This window comes from Andrographis paniculata, unplaced genomic scaffold (assembly GCF_009805555.1).
Source record: "Andrographis paniculata isolate CXL003 unplaced genomic scaffold, ASM980555v1 Contig60END, whole genome shotgun sequence".
Taxonomy (NCBI): Eukaryota; Viridiplantae; Streptophyta; class Magnoliopsida; order Lamiales; family Acanthaceae; genus Andrographis; species Andrographis paniculata.
This window is the reverse complement of record NW_026137596.1, coordinates 7,510,992-7,535,903: the sequence shown is the minus strand read 5'-3', so window position 1 is coordinate 7,535,903 and position 24,912 is coordinate 7,510,992. Positions and strand designations below refer to the sequence as shown.

General features: G+C 37.0%; 2 protein-coding genes across 2 annotated transcripts; one reads left to right on the top strand and one right to left on the bottom strand.

The window, feature by feature from the left end:
- Nucleotides 1–1,811: 1,811 nt before the first annotated feature.
- LOC127259848 (uncharacterized) lies at nucleotides 1,812–3,857 on the bottom strand. Its single transcript, XM_051287460.1, has 4 exons — nucleotides 3,743–3,857; nucleotides 3,330–3,452; nucleotides 2,126–2,446; nucleotides 1,812–1,855 (listed from the first exon to the last, which is right to left on the bottom strand). The coding sequence occupies exons 1-4, from the start codon at nucleotides 3,855–3,857 to the stop codon at nucleotides 1,812–1,814; spliced, it is 603 nt and encodes a 200-aa protein (XP_051143417.1).
- A 20,056-nt stretch (nucleotides 3,858–23,913) lies between these two features.
- Nucleotides 23,914–24,663, top strand: LOC127259847 (uncharacterized). The gene has a single exon (XM_051287459.1). The coding sequence runs from the start codon at nucleotides 23,914–23,916 to the stop codon at nucleotides 24,661–24,663; it is 750 nt and encodes a 249-aa protein (XP_051143416.1).
- The last annotated feature ends 249 nt before the right edge of the window (nucleotides 24,664–24,912 follow it).

The following is a 24,912-nucleotide window of genomic DNA, read 5'->3' as shown; positions in this document are numbered from 1 at the left end:
TAAAGCTCTTTTGCTATGGAATTATTTTTTTTCTTTGTAGCAAAAATTATTATGCTATGAAAAGTTTACATTGTAGTTCTAATTTTTTGGCTTTAAAATCTAGTTTTGAAGCAAACACTCTTTTGCTACAAATTTTGATTTTTGTAACTAAAACCTTTTGGCTACGAATATCATATTTTCGTTGCTAAATTTTTTTTGCTACAAAATCAATGAAAAATATAAAAATCTGTCAGCAAAGAAATCACATTTCGTTATTGTAAAGGACAATGGCGGACCTAGCCAGACTCTAATACTATGTCGGATGTTGAACGACCTTGTCACCTAAAATCATAATATATATATATATTACTTTTAATTTTACTGCACAAAAGTTTTTATAATGCAATAGAAAGGTTAATATATAATTTAAAATATTAGTTTCGGAGACAAATTTTATTTATTTATTTATTTAATGAATTACTCATTTATGAACGCTAATATGCATATTAGTTATCCTATAAGTACTCTATATATATAGTTAATGTCATTAAAAATATAATAATATTATAAATTATAAATAATTTGAAAATATTAATACTTTTAATTTGAAAAACATTAGAATTAATCATCCAGACTAATTTTACATAAAGTTTTTTTTTTTTTTTTTTGAAATAGGCTGCAATATGTAAAATATTAGATAGGAATACCGTAATTACGCATCAAATTCAAACTCATCTAAAGAAATACATAAGCATAACAAATGAGAAAAACAAAATTGAATCTTGATGTTTACTTTTCTAAAAGTTCTTTAATACATCCACCAATGTAATAGATGCATTGCAGGCTGGCAAATTAACGAGTATTGCAAAATTTACTTGGTATATGCTAACAAATAAATAAATAAAGTGCATTAGTCGATATCATATGAGGATAATGTCTCTAACACTTTTCCATAATTTAGCAGAAATTTCAAGACCAAAACTTCATTAATCGTCCCCAATGAAGCCCTTCACCTCCACTCTCTACAACTACTTCTCCATGGATGGTCTTTAATATAGTACAGTGGTCTGATCTCCTTATCGATCATCCATTTCTATTTATTAAACTTGAAATTTATACGAATGTATCGATGAATTTTATTAATAATTCTTGGGTGTTTCACCAGAATAAGGGTGTTAAAGGGTAGAGGTTACACAAATATAAAGCCATTTATATTAGGATTGAATGGTGATTTTAATTTTTGAAGTATCCAATGTATTTTTGTGCTTTAAAATAAAAGGCTGATGTCCGTTGGTGTATTTAGGTCCTGTTAGGTAAGGAGTAATTTAGAGAAAAAACAAGTGTTGTCTTCATGCTTTAATTTAAACTTGCAATTTATATGAATGTATGGATATATTTAATTAATTAATTACCTGGAAAATATGAGTGGATGGGTTAATTTATGTTGATGGAAAATTTGTTGATGAAAAATGTGATGCCTTAATACTCCTTGACGTGAAGTTTTGTCTTCAAATGCAGATGCTTTAAGCGTAACAGACGTGACTTCACTGAGGATTCCTGAAGATATTTGCACCATTTTCAAGTTAATTGAAGAATTGTGAACATTTGCACCAGTGTAAAGCATGCCTTGATTGGTTTCATCCTCCCACTGGAGATGCTTCGGCTGCACCAGTCTCGAGTCATCATCAAAGGATGGCCTTAACCATACCTATCTTTCTATGTTGGAGCCAATTAATATGGGCCACGGTCAGGATGCCGACTGCCCAAATCACCATTAAAGTTAGCTCCACACTTGAAGTTGTCACTTAGGACCCATGTTTTGTGCTTGTTGCTCAGGTTTCCTCGACCACCAATACTGAAGTTTTGTTGCTCAACCCTACACATGCAGCAATAAATCACTTTCTTCATATGTTACCAGTGGCGGAGCCAGAGCATTGAAGTCGGAGGGGCTTCTCTTAATAATAAAAAGTAAAATATTAGAAAAAATTGGAAATATTTTTTTACATCCGGTGCGACAATTGTAATCGTCGCGTCGCCATATTGTGAAATCTCTGTAAAATCTTTTCGATTTCACATTTTACAAAAATATTTTTTTCAATATAACATACTAGACAATCCGCAAGAAATCTATCTCCCATTGTGTTACGCAAATCAATCTTTATAATCTTCATAGCAGAAAAAGATCTTTCGACTGTTGCCGTTGTGACGGGCAAGACCAATGCTAATACTATAAGCCGATATATCAAATAAAAAGCAGTATCAGCTTTGAACTCAACCATCTTATTTGCAAGACCTTCAATGTCAGAAAGATTTGAGAAATCTGATTCTCTTCGCACATAATGAATGTAGGATCGAAGTTGTAATCTCAATTCCATTAGATTCTCCCTGGTAAAGTCATCTGAGTACAACTCAGCCATGTGGAATATCTGTTCAAGATCAAAGCTAGCAAATGAAGGATCAAGGCAAGCTATGCACATAATCAGCTCATAATTCAACTCAGAAAATCGGGCATTCATTTCTTGAGAAATAATATCAACAAAATTAATACTATAAAATAGTAATTGAATATCGTTATAAAATGAACAAGAATTTAATTACCTGTAAAAATATCTCTACACGAAAATGGTGAATATAAGTCTTTCCCTTCCCATCCAATGTTCTTCTTGCCCGACCCGGTATAACATCTTCCATATTAGGCACGAAAATCTCATTTTTAAAACAAAATTCAGTTACTTCCTTCAAAAACTCATCCCAACCATTATTTCTAAATTCCCCCAATTCATCTTTCAATGACTGTATCAAGCGCACAACAAGAGATATGTTTTGATTCTTCTGTTGTAAAGTTTGTGAGAAAACATTTGTCATTCCTAATAAACGCATCATCAAATGGCCAATGAATATAAATTCAAAGCTCTCCATCTTATCAATCAAACTAACCGCAACAGATCGACTCTTTGGATCATCACCATCCTCAAATACTGCCTGAATCACTTTTTTCACCACATCCCGTAATTAAAAAAGTCGAAGAATTGTCTTGAAGTGAGAACCCCAACGAGTATCACAAGCTCGAGCTAAGGCCATTTCTTGATTCTTTCCTTTTCCTATCAAAACACCACCTTCCACTCTACGTATGACACGAGCATCATGTTGTTGTATCAAATTATCTCTATTTTTACATTAAGCTCCGACAACATTAACAATCATAGAAAGGTACTCAAAAAAATTTAAGACATACGCATTTTTGCTCACGCTAGCAACAACAACTAATTCAAGTTGGGGAGAAAAATAATGGATATAGTGTGCATGCCCATTTTCCTTTAAAATAAGTGCTTTAAGTCCATTGAACTCACCTCGCATATTAGATGCACCATCGTAGCCTTGACCTCTTAGTCTTGATAATGACAACCAATTCTTTGCAAAAAACTCATCAATAGCATTTTTCAAAGATTGCGAACAAGTATCACTAACATGTACTACACCAAAAAATCGTTCAATCACTTATCCATCATCATTCACAAATCTCAGAATTATCGACATTTGCTCCATTACCGAACTATCTCGCACCTCATCAATTAAAAGAGAGAAATATTTATCTCCAATTTCATTCAAAATCACATTTCTCACCTCTGTAGCACATGCATTGATAATTTTCTTTTTAATATCCGGAGAAGTTAGTTGATTGTTGGCAGGAGCATTTGAATTCATTACACTATTTACTTTTCATTTCTCTTACAATACCAACTGATGAGTTCAAGAAAGTTACCTCGATGCACAGATTGTGATGACTCGTCATGTCCATGAAAAGCTAAGCCTTGTCCCAGAAGATATCTAATTATATCAACAACAACAGTTAACTGGGTGCTATAAGCAATCTCCATTTCACTACTTTTTTTGCGCAAACACATAATCCACATTATGCTTTTGATCTTTATATCTAAAGCATTTAGCTCTAGCATAATTATGTGAACTATTTCCACCACCCTCGTGCTCCTCGAATTTTTTAATAGCCTTTTTCCAATTTCTAAATCTAGTGAATGCATTCTCTCCATGTTAATGGTCTTCACCAAACAAATAGCACCGAAGACAAAAGACAACACCTTTAGACACACTATATTCTAACCAGACAAAACTTTTGAACCATGCCTCTTGAAATTGTCGTTTACCCTCACCATATTGACTTAGCGGAAAATCATGTCCTAATAGTTGACGAGGTCCATTGGCCAAATATCGTCGCCTCAATTCATCTTTGATTTCAACAGGATAACTATCAATTGGTTTCGAATATTAGGATCACCAATAATATCATTCTCCTCATCTAATTATGCCCGCTGCTTTTTTATAATCTCATTAACATTAATACTAGAATTTGGCTCGATAGAATTTTAAGTAGCATCTTTTGATTTAGAATTTTTGGAAGAAAACATCTTTTCATATTGCCGTAAATAATAAAAAAAAGGAGCATAACAAATAAAATTCATATTTAAACAAATAAAGACAAACTATATAATTTTATAAAAATATAAATCCTAAAAATATACTTACAAATTTACACCCAACAAGAGACAGGAGAAGTCTGAAACAGAAATCAAAGATTGTAGCATTAGACAAACCGCAAAACTAGAGTTAAAAAATAAAATCGTGTATTTAGGTGAAAATAAAATATACTTACCTAAATGATTTTTTTTTTTTTTTTCTGATACAAATACAAATATAAGTCATACACAGTGCCTTCAAGCTTCAATCATTTTCCTCATGCCGATATTCCGATCCAAATGGCCAAGAAAAGAGAAAAAAGTAGAAATGTGAGAAGGAAAAACTGGAGTCTGGAGGAGGATGAAGTGATAGAAGAAAAATTGAATTGAGGAGAGGGGGTGTAGGGGTCTGCGTAAACACAACAATATTTATTATATATTTTTTTATAAATAATAATATAATGATTTTATTTATTGATATATAATTTAAAAAATAATTTATTTGTTTAAACCCATAAATGATGAGGATAAGATAGACCAATAGGATTTAGGGTACTGACATATACTTTTTAATTTTTTCTTTTATTTTGTTTTTATTTTGTATTTCTTTTTGTAGAGTTTTCTTCTTCAACTCCATTAGATGCAGGCAGCAGCCAACGAAATTTGAGGGGGGAGGGGCAAATTTTAAAAAAAAATTTAAATCTTTTTTTCGGGGCGGCGACGGTCCGGGTCCCTTGGTGCCTCCGCCGCTGCCTCCCACTGGAGCTGCTTCGTCCTGCACCAGTCTCGAGTTTTGTGCTTGAAGTTGTCACTGAGGACACATGTTTCTTGCTTGTTGCTCAAGTTTCCTCGACCACCACTACTGAAGTTTTGTTGCTCAACCCTACACGTGCAGCAATAAATCAACTTCTCCCACTCTTGACTGTGCAAAAATACATCATAGAATTAAAATGTAACCATTAAATAAAATTGTTAAAAACGTATCACATCTGTTGCCACTTAATGTTTTGATGCATATATAGAATAGTACCCCAAGAGAGGAAATAACTCCAAAGAATCTTGCAGCTCCATTTTAAATTTATTTCCAGCATCTTCGAGAATGCCTTGTTAGAACTTAATACCTTAACTTGGTGAATCATTTACTCCATTATTACGGTACATGTAAATGTAGGTTTACAATAAACAAAACTAGTGATGAAGCATGACATCTGCATGTATTTCAATTGCAAATTGAAACCAAATTTATCATCTTTCAGAATCTTAGAATGGTATATGCAATGGAATATTTCAATAGATGAAATTGATATTTGTTTCTACGAAATGAAAAATGTATCTCCCAGACTCACCTAAAGTAGTTGTTCTTTTAATATACAAATAAGCTTGATGATCTCCAATCATAATGAGAGAATCCTAGCCTGAAGGTTTTATCCATCTTTCTCATGAGAAACGATACAAAATCCTAGCTAATTGAACCAATAAATCGAGAAAGAATTGTCGCAGGTATGCAGAAATTTTAACACCTAGACCAGTTTTAAACATCAGCCATGCCAGAAAATATCATTATACAGAACTATCAATCATGCATGATGGAAATTTTATTGCTATGTTGCTTTGTATGAAAGTATTACAAAAACAAAGGCCTATTTTCAAATGTTGAGCTATTGTGTTTTATATGCTGATTTGCATGTAGCGAATGCACTACTTGCGTCATTCATGACATCCCATTGAAGGAAACAATAAACAAATTGCACAAAATTGAAAAGTATTTGTTTCCAAGAAGAAAACGACATGACTGAAAAACTTTCAATTGCAGCCAATCATTTATAATGCAGTCACATAATGTGGTTCGCGAAAAAGAATTTTGTATCTGAATTAAAACAGCCAATCAATTATAACTGAATCACGCTGCATATTAGCATGTACAAAGTATATGCATAATATACAAATTAAATAAGAAAGTATGATTTGTAAGGCACGTTTCACCCACAATTTACATGGTTCGAACCAAATTATCTAGAAAGCATCATAGTTATCATTAAATTTAAACAACTAGCCACCCCTTGCCAAAAGAGATATGTTTATAATGAAATTGTAATGTTTACACTTGCAAACATACTCGAGAAGTAATCCTCTCAAACATGATCTTACAACTTTGTCCATACATTCATCGTTCGTAAATTGCCATTGCGGATCAATTTTCTTTTTTCACAAGGCAATTGATCTTCATTCAGGTTTTTACGTAAGTTCTGGTTAGACTACCAGCCTCTAATTTGAATATCTTTGGTCAGCCATTACCTTCTTGATCATCTACCTCTTCAGAGCTGTTGGAACAAGCGTTGTCTACAATTGCAGAAGTATGAGCTCGATTCCTCAAATACTCCAAAATTTCTTTGAATTTTCTTCAGAAGGCTGCATCTTGCACATGCTGTCTTTCTTCTGCAACACTTTCATCTTGTTTTCGATTACTGTCCCTGAACAAATATGACATTGTCAATCCGTGATAAGTTTCAATTATTAGAATTTTCTTAATTCAGCCATTACCTTCTTCTTCTACCTCTTCAGAGCTATCGAAACAAGGCGTTGTCCACCTGAAAAAACAAAAAGCAATTGCAGATAGGACTATGTTTGTACTTCTTAAAATGGAAGTAGTATAGCTTCAAGATCGATATACTTACCCACGAGCTCCAAACCTGGTATGCATCAAGCTCCACATGACCATAGGACTTACTAATCCCGTATAGGACAGGTTATGGTTCCCGTCAGTGCATTCTTCAGTTTGAGCGGCTAGAAGCTCTTCATCGACCTGCACGTCATGGAAGTTCAATTTTAGTATCGAATAAATGATTAGAAATGCATAATTAGTAAAGATATTGTTCTAGGGAGGCATTCAATAAGGAATGGGAACTAATGGAATTATTGGCACCTTATCGAAAAATCTAGATGTCGTGGGAAGATGATTCGCAACTCTCAGGTTGGTCATATACAACCAACTGTTATAAACAATAGCTCATTCCTCTTCTCTTTCTCTCTCGTAAGGTATTGATGAAAAAGCAGTGAACTGGATTGAAGTGTTGTTCGTAGATTTGGAGTTGATAATAGACCCTTTATTTGATCGTTTCTCTATCTTCTCTATCTTGCGTTTGTTGCTCAAATCCGCAGCGGAATTTTAGTTTCACTCCAATGTGTTGCCCCTCGTCTCATTGCTCAAACACAGACACCCAAAGCAATTATACTAAAATCTCACAACTAAATCAACTCAAAATCAAGTTTGGAAGAGAGTACTGATAGAAACAGGAAGCCCTAATAATCGAGCAATCCCCAATCACAGAGGCAACTGGGCAGCGGCGACGAAGGATAGAGTTTATGGAGAAGAAAGTAACCCTAATTTGAACAAAAAACCAAAACTTGCGGTTATTTTTATAATATTCAATAGAACCTTCTAGATAGTTCAAATTATTTTTTTTGTTATTAAAAAATATGTATTTTTATATATTTATTATACATATTCTACACTCTTCTAAACCTTATAATTACATAATGTTCTGGTTGAGTACGTTTTTTTTTTTTTTAAATAATATTCACCAAAATTTCATAGATAGTTAACTTTTTTTTAAAAAAAAAATTATATATCTGTTACGTACGAAATTTAGAATTAGGTTAAAAGCCCAAGGTAAAAAAGAAGAATGGGCCTGGCAATAGGGTTGATTGAACTGGCTGAAGGACACCGTGAGGAAATCAAGGAAAATAAATTTATTTATTTATTTCTAAGGAAAATACAGGACGGAAGGTTCTCAGGTCGGTAGGTCCTCAGGACGGAAGGACTTCAGGTCGGTAGGTCCTCAGGACGGAAAGACCTCAGGTCGGAAGGTCTTCAGGTCAGTAGGTCCTTAAGACGGAAAGTCATTAGGACGGAAGGACCTCAGGTCGGTAGGTCCTCAAGACGGAAGGACCTCAGGTCGGAAGGTCTTCAGGTCGGTAGGTCTTCAAGACGGAAAGTCATTAGGACGGACGGACCTCAGGTCGGTAGGTCCTCAAGACGGAAGGACCTCAAGTCGGAAGGTTTTCAGGTCGGGAAGTCCTCAAGACGGAAAGACCTCAAGTCGGAAGGTTTTCAGGTCGGGAGGTCCTCAAGACGGAAAGACCTCAAGTCGGAAGGTTTTCAGGTCGGGAAGTCCTCAAGGCGGAAAGACCTCAAGTCGGAAGGTTTTCAGGTCGGGAAGTCCTCAAGGCGGAAAGACCTCAAGCCAGATGGTTCGCAAGTCGGGAGGATTGGCGGTCGGACCCATACTATTGTAGATTGGCAGTCGGGCCAAAAGAGCGGAAGGTCTGTGGTCGGCTCAAGGAGTGAAATATAGGGAATTTTTGGTCTGCTGGGGACACGTGTCAGCATAAGAAAGGTTGGAAGACGGTTGAGAAGGAGACGTTGTAACCGTTCGGGTGACGGTTTTCAGTACGGTTTCCCAGGGAATATTTAAGGATTTGGATCATCATTTGGCAAGGGATCTTCAATCAACTTCAACAAAGCAAAGTCAGATTTGGGGATCACCACTTTAAATTTCAGTCTTTTATTTTCCAGTTTATTTTCTGTACCATACAGTGTTTAGAGATTCCTAATCTCAGGCACTAATTAATCAAGTTTAAGGATATTTTCTATATCTTTGAATTTTACTTTATTTTTGTTGAAAAATTACATCAACAAATTGGCGACCACAGTGGGAGCAAGACAAAATTGCTCATTCCAATTCCGGCGATAATTTCATACGTCTTAGATCCGGCCGAATCATCGGAAGGGTCCATATGGCAGGGTCACAACCGCAAGCATCTTCGACACCGGTGGGAGAATCCGTTCCACCACCCATTGTGCCAAATGCCGGGGACATCCCACAACCACCAACTGATTGGTGGTCTTATGTTCAACAAATGAACAACCAGCATACCTTGGTTATGCAGAATATGTTGCGTGAGCAACAAACGAACATGTTGCGTGAGCAACAGAGTCAGTTGCAGAACATGATAGATCAAGCATTGTCAAGGGTTAGTCTTCAACCCACTCAAACGCCACCAGGAGTGTCACCGTCCAGACCACAGGCAAATTTCGCAGGGCCATCATTCGTGGATAGTACATTCCCAAGTGCCACAAATCCCAACCGAATGGATCGGGGAAAAACTCCTTTGACTTTTCCCAACAATGTTCCACTGGGACCAAGGGTTACCAATTCGCAGCCGAACAATACAAGGGAGGACAGGCCTGAAGGATATATACATGATCCGATTCATATTCCTGTGCAGGATCCGTTCCAGGTTCCTGATCATCAACGCTTTCATGTAGATCCTGATGAGATTGCACATATATTAAGGGATCAGTATGGATTAACTCCTCAGATGGCTAACCGCCCTGCATATCAAAGACCTTTCCCAGAAAGGATCATTCATGAACACCCTCTCCCAAGGAATTTTCGACCACCCGACTTTCATGCATTCTCAGGGGAGGACGGATCTTCCACCATAGAACATGTTGGTCGGTTCACAGCACAATTAGGAGAGGTTGGCAATAACCCTTTTTATAAGTTACAGCTGTTTGGTTTGTCTCTTACCAGAACGGCGTTTTCATGGTTTGTAAGTCTACCTCCTGGACAAATTCAGACATGGGAAGGATTGGAAATGGCATTTCACGCTAGATTCTTTAATCCTTTACCAGTTGTTTCTTTAACTGATTTACTTGAATTGAGACAGTATCCAGAAGAAACTGCTTCACAGTTTATAGAAAGGGTACGATTGATGAAGGGACGATGTCCTACGGTAATCAGTGAGAAAGAGATGACCAATTTAGTGGTCCGGAATATGCATAATCGCTTAAGAAAGGCACTCACTGCCCTGGATGTTGAGGATTTGGCAAATCTTGCATCCAAGGCAGGACGTCTAGAGTCTTTGTTCAGAGAGGAAGAGCAGCATAACAGGCGTAATAGAGGCCAACATATGGCGAGTATGGGAACAGAAACATGCGACTTTGATTTTAATCAGTCAGAAGAGATGGCAGCCGAAATCCTTTCTGGAAAACCGTATGTATGTCCTAAATTGAAGCCAGTACCAGGATCTGAAGGAAAGGAGCAACCGACCTTTGATAGTTCGAAAGCTGATGAAATCTTTGATATCCTACTGACTGATGGGCAGATTCGTATTCCAAAGGGCCAAAGACTTGCCACTAAAGAAGAAATCAAAGGGAGACCATATTGTAAGTGGCATAATTCTTTCACACACACTACAAGTCAGTGTACTCATTTTAGGAAGGAAATTCAAAAAGCCATCAAGACAGGTCGGCTCAAATACATCACTTTAGGTGTAGACCAGCAACCATTTCCGAAACTAACAACTGCAATGGTTGACATCCAACCAAGTTCGGAAACAAGGAAAAGTTCGGTCAATAGTGGACAAACAGGGGAGCAAACTAGTCCCGGAAAAAAGAAAGGGAATCAGCCAAACAGCAGCCGACCGGAAGAACGACTCAAGGTTGTTGAAAGGCCAGTCGCTGAAAAATGGGACCGTCCAGACGGTTCTTTTAACGTGGAAGTGAAGGAAAAGGTTTTAGTGAAAGACCACCCGACCAGAAAAACGGGTTCAGTCGGGAACGAGTGGGCTCGAAATAAAAAGCCTTTACCCGTTGATATAGATCCTCGTTTCCCAGGTATGAATCGTACACAGATTCGCAATGCCAAACGCAGGTATGCTGCAAAGTATGGGAAACGAGTTCCTGCAGTGCAACAAAGAACCGACGAACAAACTGCGGCCGACCACTTGACAGGAGATCAGTCCATTAGAGTCTTTACAGAACAAACGACCGACGAGCAGGGAGCGGCCATTCAGTCTCCAATAAGTCGGTCCAGTCGGGTCTGGTCAGGAAAGCAACCGAAGGACGGATTAGGAGCTTCCGACTATACCAAAAGAAGTTCGTCGGGACAGGGGAAAGGTAAGGGAATGGCACATGAAATAATTAAAGGTTTTAGATGCCAACATTGTGAACGGATCAACATCAATCCATCTCTGGAAGAATTTCGTATTGAATCCTTGACGGTTCAATCTCGAAATGAGACGAAGGAAGAAGTGGTGCCTACAGAGGAAAATTCAAGATCTGTTAAATCTCGTCTGGGACCACGAATCCCTTGTCGAATGACAGAGGTTAACCAGATGAGTGATGAACCGACGTGGGCGAGTCTGGTAGATGATATTATGGACGAACCTTTATGGGCATTCTTGGCAGATGGCGAATTAGAGGAAACAGAGTGGGCAAAGATTACAGATTCTGAGCCTCAGTCGGAAGCACCTTCAATTGTGTTTCCTCCTATTCCAGAGGGTGCGAACTCCCATTTGAAACCCCTGTATGTTAATGCTCACATTTGTGGGAAACCAATCACAAAGGTTTTCGTGGATAATGGAGCAGTCTTTAATGTTATGCCATTGAAGACTCTCAAGAAGCTAGGGAAAGGAATTCATGATCTGTCCCCTGTGGAATTCGAAATGACAAGTTTTACAGGGCAGCCGACCAAGCCTGAAGGTATGATGGTTGCCACAATTGAGGTCGGACCAAAGAAAATTTCCACTGTTTTCTTTATTGTGGACGCAGATACCACATACTCTCTTTTGCTGGGACGAGATTGGATTCATGCCTCTCAATGTGTGCCATCAACCTTGCACCAACAGTTAATGTTCTGGGAAGGAAATCAGGTCTTTAAAATGGAAGCGAATGACAACCCATTCGACGTAACAGAACAAGTGGAAGAGTCAGTGTTTTATTCTAGTCATTTGGCTCCGATGTCTCAGTTGTATATGGCCAGGGAATACCCAAACAAGGGTTATAAAGTCACTGGCCAGAACTCGATGTTCTATTAAAAGAACACCTTTATTGTATGGCTCATGATAAAGCCACACCCATTTCTGTATAAGTTGTTTGTAATGGAAGATACAACTTTAGAAGTATGTAGTTCTCTTATTAATAAGTTCTATTTAAAGCAGTTATTACATAAAGTAGAAAATAATAAAGAGATTCTGGATGTTCACCTCCAAGAAGATGAACAATTTCGTTGGCCCGACTTATTAGAAAAAACAGAACCAACAGCTTCATCACAAGACCCGTTATTGGAGTTTAATTTAGGAACCGAATTGGTTCCAAAAGTGATCAGGTTAAGTGGTTATTTGTCTAAAGAGCAACAAACAATGATGCTTGAAGTTATTAGAAACAACATTGATTGTTTAGCGTGGGATTATTCAGAGATGCCTGGTTTGACAAGAAGTCTAATAGAGCATCGATTGCCCATCAAAGAAGGTTGTAAACCTTACAAACAACCTCCAAGGCGAATGAGTCCAGATCTGATGCCTCAAATCAAGGAAGAAATCCAAAAACTTCTCAAAGTGGGTTTCATTCAACCTTGCCGTTATGCGGAGTGGCTGGCTAATATTGTGCCAGTGGTCAAGAAAAATGGTAAGATAAGGATATGCATCGACTTCAGGGATTTGAATCTAGCTACCCCTAAGGACGAATACGTGATGCCTATGGCCGACATGCTGATAGATGCAGCAGCAGGGCATAAAATCCTTAGTCTGATGGATGGCTATGCAGGTTATAACCAAATATTCTTGGCAGAAGAAGACATTCCTAAGACAGCATTCAGATGCCCAGGGGCTTTGGGTATTTATGAATGGACAGTCATGCCATTCGGGTTAAAGAATGCAGGGGCAACTTACCAAAGAGCCATGAATTCAATCTTTCATGATTTAATTGGCAGATCTATGGAAGTGTATATTGATGATGTTATAGTTAAATCTGCCAGTTTTGACGAACATTTGAGAGATCTTGAAGAGGCATTTGAAAGAATGAAGAAGTACAAGTTGAAGATGAATCCGACCAAATGTGCTTTTGGAATATCAGCCGGGAGCTTTCTAGGATTCTTAGTTCATGAGAGAGGAATTGAAATTGATGCCAATAAGGCTAAAGCCATTCTTGATAGTCGGCCACCCAAGACGGTTACAGAAATCCAAAGTCTGTTGGGTAAGGTGAATTATTTGAGGCGTTTCATTTCTAATGCTGCTGGCAAGGTCAGACCCATTACTAAATTATTGAAAGCTGGAAAAATTGCCTTTGAATGGGGTCCCGACCAACAAACGGCTTTAGATGCTATCAAGCAGGCATTGGTTCATCCTCCAGTCTTGATGCCTCCCAAACAAGGTCGGCCACTCAAACTTTATTTGGCAAATACATATGAAGTGGTTAGTTGTTTATTGGCGCAGGATGGTGATGACGGGAAGGAAAGGGCAATTTACTATCTCAGTAAAACCCTTACAGGACCAGAACTGAATTACACTATGCCAGAAAAAATGTGTTATTCATTGGTCTTCGCTTGCACTAAACTCGAGCATTATTTGCTGCCCAGAAGAGTTGAGGTCATATCAAAGGTGGATCTCATCAAATTGATTTTACAGAGACCTACTATGAAGGGCAGACTCATGAAATGGGCCATCAAATTGGCTCCTTTCGATCTTCAACATTCCCCGCTGAGGGCAATTAAGGGACAAGCAGTAGCCGACTTCTTGGCAGAATTCTCACAAGTCGGGTATTCTCTTTGTGATAGTGTCCGACCATTTAGTTGTGCATCATATCTGGATAATCTACAGGTCGGATGTGTGCCTTATATAAGTACCAGAACATGGTTGATGTTCTTTGATGGTTCTACCTCTGGAAACAAATCGGGGGCAGGGGTCTTTTTGCAAGGACCTGATGGTCAAAAGATCAACTTACAACTACGATTGGAATCCATGACCCATAATTCGGCAGAATATGAAGCTTTAATTTTGGGTTTGGAGGCTTTAATTGCCAGGAAGGTCCAGTCTGTAATCATAAGGGGGGATTCTCAATTAGTAGTCAACCAGGTAAACAATCAATATGTGTGCAATTTCCCTCATCTTCGCAGATATAGGGACATTGTGAGTCGGCTACTGACAAGAATCTCAGAGGTAATAATTGAGTTCATTCCGAGGAAAGAAAACCAACGTGCTGATGAATTGGCTCAAAGGGCATGTAAAGGAATTCTGGAGGATATGTGGTCGGAGGTCAAGTCGGGCATAGAAGGAAAGACAGACCCGATCTGCGAAGTTACGGTCGGGCAGGAGACTATCGGACAGGACCCCGACTGCGAAGTTACGGTCGGGCAAGAGGATATCGGACAGGACCCCGACTGCGAAGTTGCGGTCGGGCAAGAGGATATCGGTCAGGAGTCCGACTGCGAGGTTACGGTCGGGCAAGAGGATAATGGACAGGAGCCCGATTACGAAGTTTTTATCGGACAGAAGTCCGATGGCGAAACAGTGTCCGATTGGAGAACAGAGCTTATCCTGTATTTACAGAATCCTGGTGCGAGTGTTTCAATTGCGACACGATTGAAGGCTTTACGTTTTCAATTGATAAATGGAATTTTGTACAAGAGATCATTTGAAGGTTTACTTTTGAAATGCTTGGGATCTAAAGAAGCTCTAGAAGTGATGACAGAAGTACATGGTGGGATATGTGGAGCTCATCGGGCAGGTCTCAATATGAGATGGGCCATTCATCGCTTGGGTTTTTTCTGGCCTAAGATTTTTGAGGATTGCATACAATTTGCAAAAGGCTGCCTGGAATGTCAGAGACATGGAAACTTGAATCATTTGCCAGTAACCGAATTGCAATTCTTGGCAAAACCATGGCCTTTTAAATCGTGGGCTATGGATATTATTGGTAAGATACATCCTGCTTCATCGAAACATCACTGTTTCATTTTGGTCGCGACTGATTACTTTACCAAATGGGTGGAAGCAGTTGCTTTGAAAAATGTGGATCAGAAAGAAGTGATAGACTTCGTTTTGAACCAAATTATTTACAGATATGGTATTCCTCAGTCTATAACAACCGACCAAGGCTTGGTCTTTACAGGGGAAAAGTTCTCTAATTTCTTGGCAGAATTCGGTGTTCGGTTACATCATTCTTCACCATATTATCCCCAAGCCAATGGACAGGCGGAAGCAGCAAATAAGATTATCATTGGGATTATAAAGAAGATGATTGAAGGGAACCCAAGAAAGTGGCATTTGTTATTGTCTCAGGCTTTATGGGCACATAGAAATGCCAGAAATACGGCCACAGGGTTCTCACCTTACCAACTTACGTTTGGCCAAGATGCTGTTTTACCAGCCGAAATTCGAGTGTCATCTGGCCGAACAGAATTTACTGATAGTGATCTTACAAAGGAATACCAACAAATTATGTTGCAGCAGTTAGAAGATTTGGATGTTAACCGTCTCCATGCAATAGATCGAAGTGTGAAACAGAGTGAAATCAGAGCAAGGAGTTATGGAAAGAAAGTTCTTCACAGGACATTCCAAAAAGGAGACCTAGTCTGGAAGACCATTCTTCCTACATATAAGAAAACCGATCAATTGGGAAAGTGGTCACCGAATTGGGAAGGACCATACATTGTTCAAAAAGATATTGGAAATGGCGCGTTCATTATTGTAAATCATGAAGGTAGAAGAGTACATGATTGTATTAATGCTAAATATCTGAAGAGGTATTATCCTGCCTTTTCAGATAACAAAACTGCCTGAAACCACATATTATTCAGAACCCATTTATGGGGGTTCGAACCTACTGGAAGGTTCATTTCTGTTAGTCATCGTGTAGTTGTGAGAAATTTTCTGTCTCTGAATCAGACTTTTCATCCCAGTGAGTGGATATTAGCTCTGGTTCTTCTTCAATAAGATCTTCCAAGTCTGGTCGGTACCTTTCCCATTGGCTTTGCATGTCATCTAGATCTTGATGGGTACGTGCTTGCATGTCTGTTAGGGCTTGATGTTCACGGTCAACAATGGTACGCAATCTTGAAAAGACTTTTCGTTGATTGGAAAATATGTTATCCCAACCAAGGTCTGGAAGTATGGTTGCTGCATGATTTTCAATCATTTCCATGTGATGATGGAGATCAGGGATGCGGCTGAGGATGTCATGAAGAGGTTCATACCCCTCAATGACTTTTTCCATCAGGAGGATGACGCGATGAATAGTTCTTCTACCTCGTTGGGAGAATCGGAATTTGAAGTCTAGTTGCTTGAGTATATATAACAAGTCTTCTGCATGGCCTCCAATAGGGTGATTACCTACAAAGAAGGGTTGAAGAACACCCTCCCAGTTGCTTGATGGAACATGAGGTCGGTCATTCGCCATGTTTGTTCACACTTTCAGTGTTTTGATTTTTAAAATATGCTTGGGAATATGTTTCTTAAAATGTGAGAAACAGTGTTCTTTTAAAGAAGGAGTTTGGTTCGTTTCCTATAAAGTTGGGAATTGAAAGGTGATCCTTGTTTTGAGAGAAGAAAGAAAAAAATGGATTACTAAGTCAGTTGTTGTTACAAAGGGGGAAATATTACAACAGTGCCCCTAGGGCAGTTTTTATTTGTGTCCATTTGTTTTCATCCCTGGATAGCCTTCTGGTAATGGCAGCCGTCTGATATCTTCTGATGAATTGGGATCGGGCTTGGGTTTTCAGCTCTTGATCCAATTCAGCCTCATTTTTGGTATACTTCTCAAGCAGATGCTGTTCATTGGTAATTTGCTTATCCAGGGTAGACTGTTCTTTCCTCAGCTCCCGCAATTCTGCCTCCTTTTTCTGAATGGCATCATCAACCAGAGCTTTCGTGATATGAATCTTCAGGAGTAGTGCAATATGGACGGATCGTCGGAGTTAGTACTTTCGAGGCTGAAAATGGACCTTCTGGAAGGGTTCCGTCGAAAGGAAGGGCAGGCATGTATTGATTCGCCATAGTTAGAATGTTTTGGGATTGTGATTCACACAGGCTTGTATTGCGAAGATGGAAGTTTATCAGGCGTGTTTCAGTAACTGGTGCAGTTGCTAAGGGAGTTTTTCAAGAGGGTAGTGATTTATGAACTTCCAAACATTGATTGTTAAATGGCGTTTGAAAGTCCCTTGGCGGCGGGCAAGTTGTTACGTACGAAATTTAGAATTAGGTTAAAAGCCCAAGGTAAAAAAGAAGAATGGGCCTGGCAATAGGGTTGATTGAACTGGCTGAAGGACACCGTGAGGAAATCAAGGAAAATAAATTTATTTATTTATTTCTAAGGAAAATACAGGACGGAAGGTTCTCAGGTCGGTAGGTCCTCAGGACGGAAGGACTTCAGGTCGGTAGGTCCTCAGGACGGAAAGACCTCAGGTCGGAAGGTCTTCAGGTCAGTAGGTCCTTAAGACGGAAAGTCATTAGGACGGAAGGACCTCAGGTCGGTAGGTCCTCAAGACGGAAGGACCTCAGGTCGGAAGGTCTTCAGGTCGGTAGGTCTTCAAGACGGAAAGTCATTAGGACGGACGGACCTCAGGTCGGTAGGTCCTCAAGACGGAAGGACCTCAAGTCGGAAGGTTTTCAGGTCGGGAAGTCCTCAAGACGGAAAGACCTCAAGTCGGAAGGTTTTCAGGTCGGGAGGTCCTCAAGACGGAAAGACCTCAAGTCGGAAGGTTTTCAGGTCGGGAAGTCCTCAAGGCGGAAAGACCTCAAGTCGGAAGGTTTTCAGGTCGGGAAGTCCTCAAGGCGGAAAGACCTCAAGCCAGATGGTTCGCAAGTCGGGAGGATTGGCGGTCGGACCCATACTATTGTAGATTGGCAGTCGGGCCAAAAGAGCGGAAGGTCTGTGGTCGGCTCAAGGAGTGAAATATAGGGAATTTTTGGTCTGCTGGGGACACGTGTCAGCATAAGAAAGGTTGGAAGACGGTTGAGAAGGAGACGTTGTAACCGTTCGGGTGACGGTTTTCAGTACGGTTTCCCAGGGAATATTTAAGGATTTGGATCATCATTTGGCAAGGGATCTTCAATCAACTTCAACAAAGCAAAGTCAGATTTGGGGATCACCACTTTAAATTTCAGTCTTTTATTTTCCAGTTTATTTTCTGTACCATACAGTGTTTAGAGATTCCTAATCTCAGGCACTAATTAATCAAGTTTAAGGATATTTTCTATATCTTTGAATTTTACTTTATTTTTGTTGAAAAATTACATCAACAATATCTTTTGTTTATTCTAAACTCTTCTAATTATACTTTATTTTATATAGCTTTCTAGATGGTTGAATTTTTAATTTTTATATACTATCTCTTTTATTTATGTATATTAATTAATTATAGACTTTCTTAATCTTTTATGTCACTTGTATCTTTAAAATATATTTTACTATTATTGTTATATATATAGTATAAAATTAATAATCTTAATTTATTATAAATTAAGCAAGTAATGAAATTCAACACAACCTAAAGATTATACACTATTATTGTTATATATATAGTATAAAATTAATAATCTTAATTTATTATAAATTAAACAAGTAATGAAATTCAACACAACCTAAAGATTATACAGATTCCAATATTTTCAAATTTTAGACAATTACTAGAAAAACAAGAGTTTATCACCAATAATATTATTCTCCTCATCTAATTATGTCCGCTGCTTTTTTTAATCTCATTAACATTAATACTAGAATTTGGCTCGATAGAACTTGAAGTAGCGCCTTTTGATTTAGAACTTTTTGGAAAAAAATATCTTTTCATTTTGCCCTAAATAATAAAAAGAAAGGCATAACAAATAAAATTCATATTTAAACAAATAAATACAAAGTATATAATTTTATAAAAATATAAATCCTAAAAATATACTTACAAATTCACACCCAACAAGAGACGCGAGAAGTCTGAAACAAAAATCAAAGATTCTAGCATTACACAAACTGCAAAACTAAAAATTAGAGTTAAATAATAAAATAGTGTATTTAGGTTAAAATAAAATATAATTACCTAAATAGAATTTTTTTCTTTTTTCTGATACAAATACAAATATAAGTGATACGCAGTGCCTTCAAGCTTCAATCATTTTCCTCATGCCGATTTTCCGATCCAAATGGCCAAGAATAGAAAAAAAAGTAAAAATGTGAGAAGGGAAAACTGGAGTCTAGAGGGAGGACGAAGTGATAGAAGAAAACTTGAATTGAGGAGAGGGGGGTTTAGGGGTCTGCGCAAAAACAACAATATTTATTATATATTTTTTTATAAATAATAATATAATAATTTTATTTATAGATATATGAATTTAAAAAATAATTTCTTTGTTTAAACCCACAAATGACTCATACTTTATAATATTTTCTTTTATTTTGTTTTTATTTTGTATTTCTTTTTGTAGAGTTTTCTTCTTCAACTCCATTAGATGCAGGCAGCAGCCAACGAAATTTGAGGGGGGGAGGAATTTAAATCTTTTTTTCGGGGCGGCGACGGTCCGGGTCCCTTGGTGCCTCCGCCGCTGCCTCCCACTGGAGCTGCTTCGTCCTGCACCAGTCTCGAGTTTTGTGCTTGAAGTTGTCACTTAGGACACATGTTTTTTGCTTGTTGCTCAAGTTTCCTCGACCACCACTACTGAAGTTTTGTTGCTCAACCCTACACGTGCAGCAATAAATCAACTTCTCCCACTCTCGACTGTGCAAAAATACATCATAGAATTAAAATGTAACAATTAAATACAATTGTTAAAAACGTATCACGTCTGTTGCCACTTAATGTTTTGATGCATATATAGAATAGTACCCCAATAGAGGAAATAACTCCAAAGAATCTTGCAGCTCCATTTTAAATTTATTTCCAGCATCTTCGAGAATGCCTTGTTAGAACTTAATACCTTAACTTGGTGAATCATTTACTCCATTATTACGGTACATGTAAATGTAGGTGCACAATAAACAAAACTAGTGATGAAGCATGACATCTGCATGTATTTCAATTGCAAATTGAAACCAAATTTATCATCTTTCAGAATCTTAGAATGGTATACGCAATGGAATATTTCAATAGATGAAATTGATATTTGTTTCTACGAAATGAAAAATGTATCTCCCAGACTCACCAAAAGTAGTTGTTCTTTTAATATACAAATAAGCTTGATGATCTCCAATCATAATGAGAGAATCCTAGCCTGAAGGTTTTATCCCATCTTTCTCATGAGAAACAATACAAAATCCTAGCTAATTGAACCAATAAATCGAGAAAGAATTGTCGCAGGTATGCAGAAATTTTAACACCTAGGCCAATTTTAAACATCAGCCATGCCAGAAAATATCATTATACAGAACTATCAATCATGCATGATGGACATTTTATTGCTATGTTGCTTTGTATAAATGTATTACAAAAACAAAGGCCTATTTTCAAATGTTCGAGCTATTGTCTTTTATATGCTGATTTGATGAAAAAGCAGTGAACTGGATTGAAGTGTTGTTCGTAGATTTGGAGTTGATAATAGACCCTTTATTTGATTGTTTCTCTATCTTGCGTTTGTTGCTCGCCACCGTCCAAATCCGCAGCGGAATTTTAGTTTCCCTCCAATGTGTTGCCCCTCATCTCATTGCTCAAACACAAACATCCAAAGCAATTATACTAAAATCACACAACTAAATCAACTCAATATCAAGTTTGGGAGAGAGTGCTAAATAAAAACGGAAAGCCCTAATAATCGAACAATCCCCAGTCAGAGGCAATTGGGCAGCGGCCACTAAAGATAGAGTTTGTGGAGAAGAAGTAACCCTAATCATTGTTTATTTTTATAAAATTCAAAAGAACCTTCTAGATAGTTGAAACTATTTTTTTTGTTACTAAAAAATATATATTTTTATTTATTTATTCTACATATTCTACACTCTTCTAAATGTTATAATTCTAGTTGAATTCTTTTTTTTTTTTTTTAAATCATATTCATCAAAACTTTCTAGATAGTTATTTTTTTTTTAAAAAAAAATATATACATCTTTTGTTTATTCTAAACTTTTCTAAATATACTGTATTTTATAAAACTTTCTAGATGGTTGAATTTTTTATTTTTATATACTATCTCTTTTATTTATTTATATTAATTAATTCTAGACTCTTCTTCATCTTTTATATCTTTTATGTCACTTGTGTTTTTTTGGATATATTTTATTATTATATTTTTTTTATATATATATAGTATAAAAATAATCATCAAAATTTATACAAAAGAAATATCTATTAAGCAAGTAATGAAATGTAACCCAACCTAAAGATTGTAATAAATAGATTCCAATATATTTAAATTTTAGACAACTAATAATTAAATACATGTCCAGAGATCACTCCCACAAACACATCACTGTTATATGTATAATTTCACAAAGACGTATCACCACACACCCCACTCATCTAACCTAATTGCGCCACATTGAGCTTGTCAATCAGCACTTTTTATCACACTTTACATATGAAATATAATCCTCATGTTCACAATCATTTGTATCCACCGTGTCAGTCAGTTTCTATCCCTTTATATATACATTCAACAACATCCCCATTTATATTGGCTTGCATCACATAAAATATTTGTTTTCAATTTCTTGGGGTTTTTTTTTTTTTTTTATGTGTTGCAAGTAATCTATTCTTCAATCAAATTCTATGTTGAATAAACCAAACCAAACAAACCAAAATCGTGCAAACAAATAAACTACATGAGAAAATTCAAAATTAGCGACAAAAAACTGAGAAAATCCAATCCCAATACAGAACTCTATTTTAAATTGAAGAAGACTTGAATATATATTTGTCAATATAGATTAATAATTAGTATATATACATATAAAGATACAAAAAGTATTAATAGTTTTTAAATCACTACAAAAAAAATATCAATTTTGTAACAAAATTTTTTTGTTCTAAATCCCTTTTTTCCGTTACTAAAGGCATTAGAGATGGAATTAGAGAGAGAATTGCGTTAACTACATACACTTTAGGAACGAAATTCCGTTACTAATATACTATTTTATTTTTGTAGTGAATATGTCGTTGCTCAATATATAATTTTCAATAATGATGAGTAATCTTGTGCTATAATTTTAATTATTTTTAATATCCGTGTTGTGACTTTACCTTTAACGCTAATTATATTTTAATATCAGTGTTGTGACATTACCTTTATGACCTTTTTTGTGTGTCTGCACTATGGTGCTGCTTCACTTGTCATTTTTACAGCGGTTAAAAAACCGCTACAAATGGCCATTTTTTGTTATAAAAAACTATTTGTAATGATTTTGTACCGGATTTTGTCCGGTGCATATAACTCAAGCTACCAGAAGTCTCTGTACCAACTTTTTTCGTTACAAAAAGTGGACGGTCAACGCACTTCTTAATCACTTATTGTAACGGTTTTTGTAACGCGAACTTTGAATTTTTGATGAATTTGTAACGGATATTTCTCGTAATAAAAGAACCGTTACATTAAATGTTCATCCATTTGTAACGGCACTTGTTACGGTATAATTTTGTTACAATTGCTCATTGTCAGAAAACTAATCAAAACAACATTAAAACTTTTTGTAACGGTATTTGTAACGACCACAATTTCGTAACAAAAAAAATATTCTTATTCTTATTCAGAAACATATCTTTTTTGTCAAGGGGTGGTGAGTATGGATAATAAAAAAAGTAGCTCAATTTCTTCATATGGCGTCAAATGAGTGTCCTCCCCATATCTTAAATCCTTCAGGGAAATCAATTCATCCTTTGTTTCTTAGTAAAAAATACACCTGAACTTTCAAAGGTAAGGGATAATGCACTTCCATTCATTTATGAAATTAAGGTCTTTTCAACTATTTTGTGGTTTACTTTGAAATTATGATAACCCTGCATATGTTAAATATAATTTGCAATCCCAAAATAAAAAGAATAAGGATTCCAAGGCACCAATTCTCAAGGCAGTGAAGATTCAAGAACAAACTTTTACTATTCTCAATGTATTAATAAATTTTACGTACTACAAATAATTTTCCTATAAATACCCATGTAGTATGCGCATTTGAAAAACAAGAAAGCATCAACATTTCTTTGAAATAAAATTTCTCTCTACTATAATTCTCTTCCACAACTCCTTATTTCCAACAAATTTGGTATGAGAGCATTAGGTTTTATTATTAAAAAAAAAAAAAAAAAAAAGAAAGAGAAGATGGCTTCATCATCAAATTCGGTTTTCAATTATACCGGTGCCCAAATTCCCATTTTCAATGGAGAACATTTCGATTACTGTAGTTAGCAGATGGAGACCATTTTCATCTCACAAGATTTGTGGGATGTTATGGAAGATGGTTATGAAGAACCACCAGATGCAACAACCGAAGATTGGACAGAAGAAATGCAGAGAAATTATACGGAAAATGTGAAGAGAAATGCGACAGCATTGAGGTTTATCCAGCAAGCTCTTGGTAAAAACCTATCTACCCCAGAATTTTTGGCATTAAGAAAGCGAAAGAAGCTTGGGAGATTCTGAAAACAGAGTTTCAAGGTGATTACCATAAAGCTGCAATCTCTGTGGTAGATAGGTTGAAACATTGTCTATGAAGGAAAATGAAATGGTACGCGATTTCTTCTCAAGAGTCGCCGAAATAATCAATCAAATTAAAAGTTGCGGAGAGGAAGTTCCAGAAAAAAAAGTAGTGGAGAAGATTCTGAGAAGTTTGCCGCATAAATTTGAGCACATCATTGTTGTCATCATTGAGACGAAAAATCTTAGGACACTCACTCAATTCGAACTTATGGGAACCTTGGAAGCCTATGAGCAAAGAATGAGCAACTGCAACAACAAACCATTAGAACAGGCTTTTCAAGTAAAGACACACATTTCCAAGAATTCATTGCAACAAGGAAGACGGGGATCTTCCTTCGGTCAAGCACCCGGGAGAGGGCGAGGCCAAAAATTTCAGAACAGGGGTAGAGGGAAAGGTGAATTTGAAAAATCAGATGTAGAGTGTTACGTGTGCAATAGAAAATGCCACGAATCAAGAAATTGTTGGTGGAGATGCAAGACATGCAAGGTGCCAAACCATGCGGACAAAGATTGTTGGCATAAACAAAAGAACAAACAAGGAGAAGAGCAGAAAGAGACACACTTCTCAGCAAGGGATGAATCATGTAAGCTATTTATCTCCCGATCAGATAGTACAAAATCAGCCACGATGTGGTACTTGGACAGCGGCTGCAGCAACCATCTATCTGGAAATCAAGAAGATATCCATGAAATTGATAGAAGCTACTCCTCACATGTTGAGCTCGGTGATGGAAAGAAGGTGACGATTGACGGAAAATGAATTGTTTCCGTTCAAACCAAAAAAGGTGACAAATTCATCCATGATGTAAATTTCTCGCCCAATATATCACAAAATCTTTTGAGTGTTGGGCAAATGATGAGAAATGGATAGAAGCTGAATTTTGACAATGGAAGGTGTGAAATTTTCGATAAAAATTATGGAGACTGTGTAGCACAGGTGGAGATGACGGCTAACAATCTTTTTCCTCTCAAAATGGAGTCGCATGTTGCATTGAAGACTGCTGCCGAG

What these genes read in the sequence shown, in the direction of transcription:
- LOC127259848 (XM_051287460.1), bottom strand. Translation starts at nt 3,857, where the DNA reads ATGGAGATTGCTTATAGCACCCAGTTAACTGTTGTTGTTGATATAATT. An exon ending in ATCACAATCTGTGCATCGAG is followed by an intron (nt 3,453 to 3,742) that starts GTAACTTTCTTG and finishes TTTTTGGTGTAG; the next exon opens with TACATGTTAGTGATACTTGT. An exon ending in TGGTGCATCTAATATGCGAG is followed by an intron (nt 2,447 to 3,329) that starts GTGAGTTCAATG and finishes TTATGTGCATAG; the next exon opens with CTTGCCTTGATCCTTCATTT.
- LOC127259847 (XM_051287459.1), top strand. Translation starts at nt 23,914, where the DNA reads ATGAAGGAAAATGAAATGGTACGCGATTTCTTCTCAAGAGTCGCCGAA.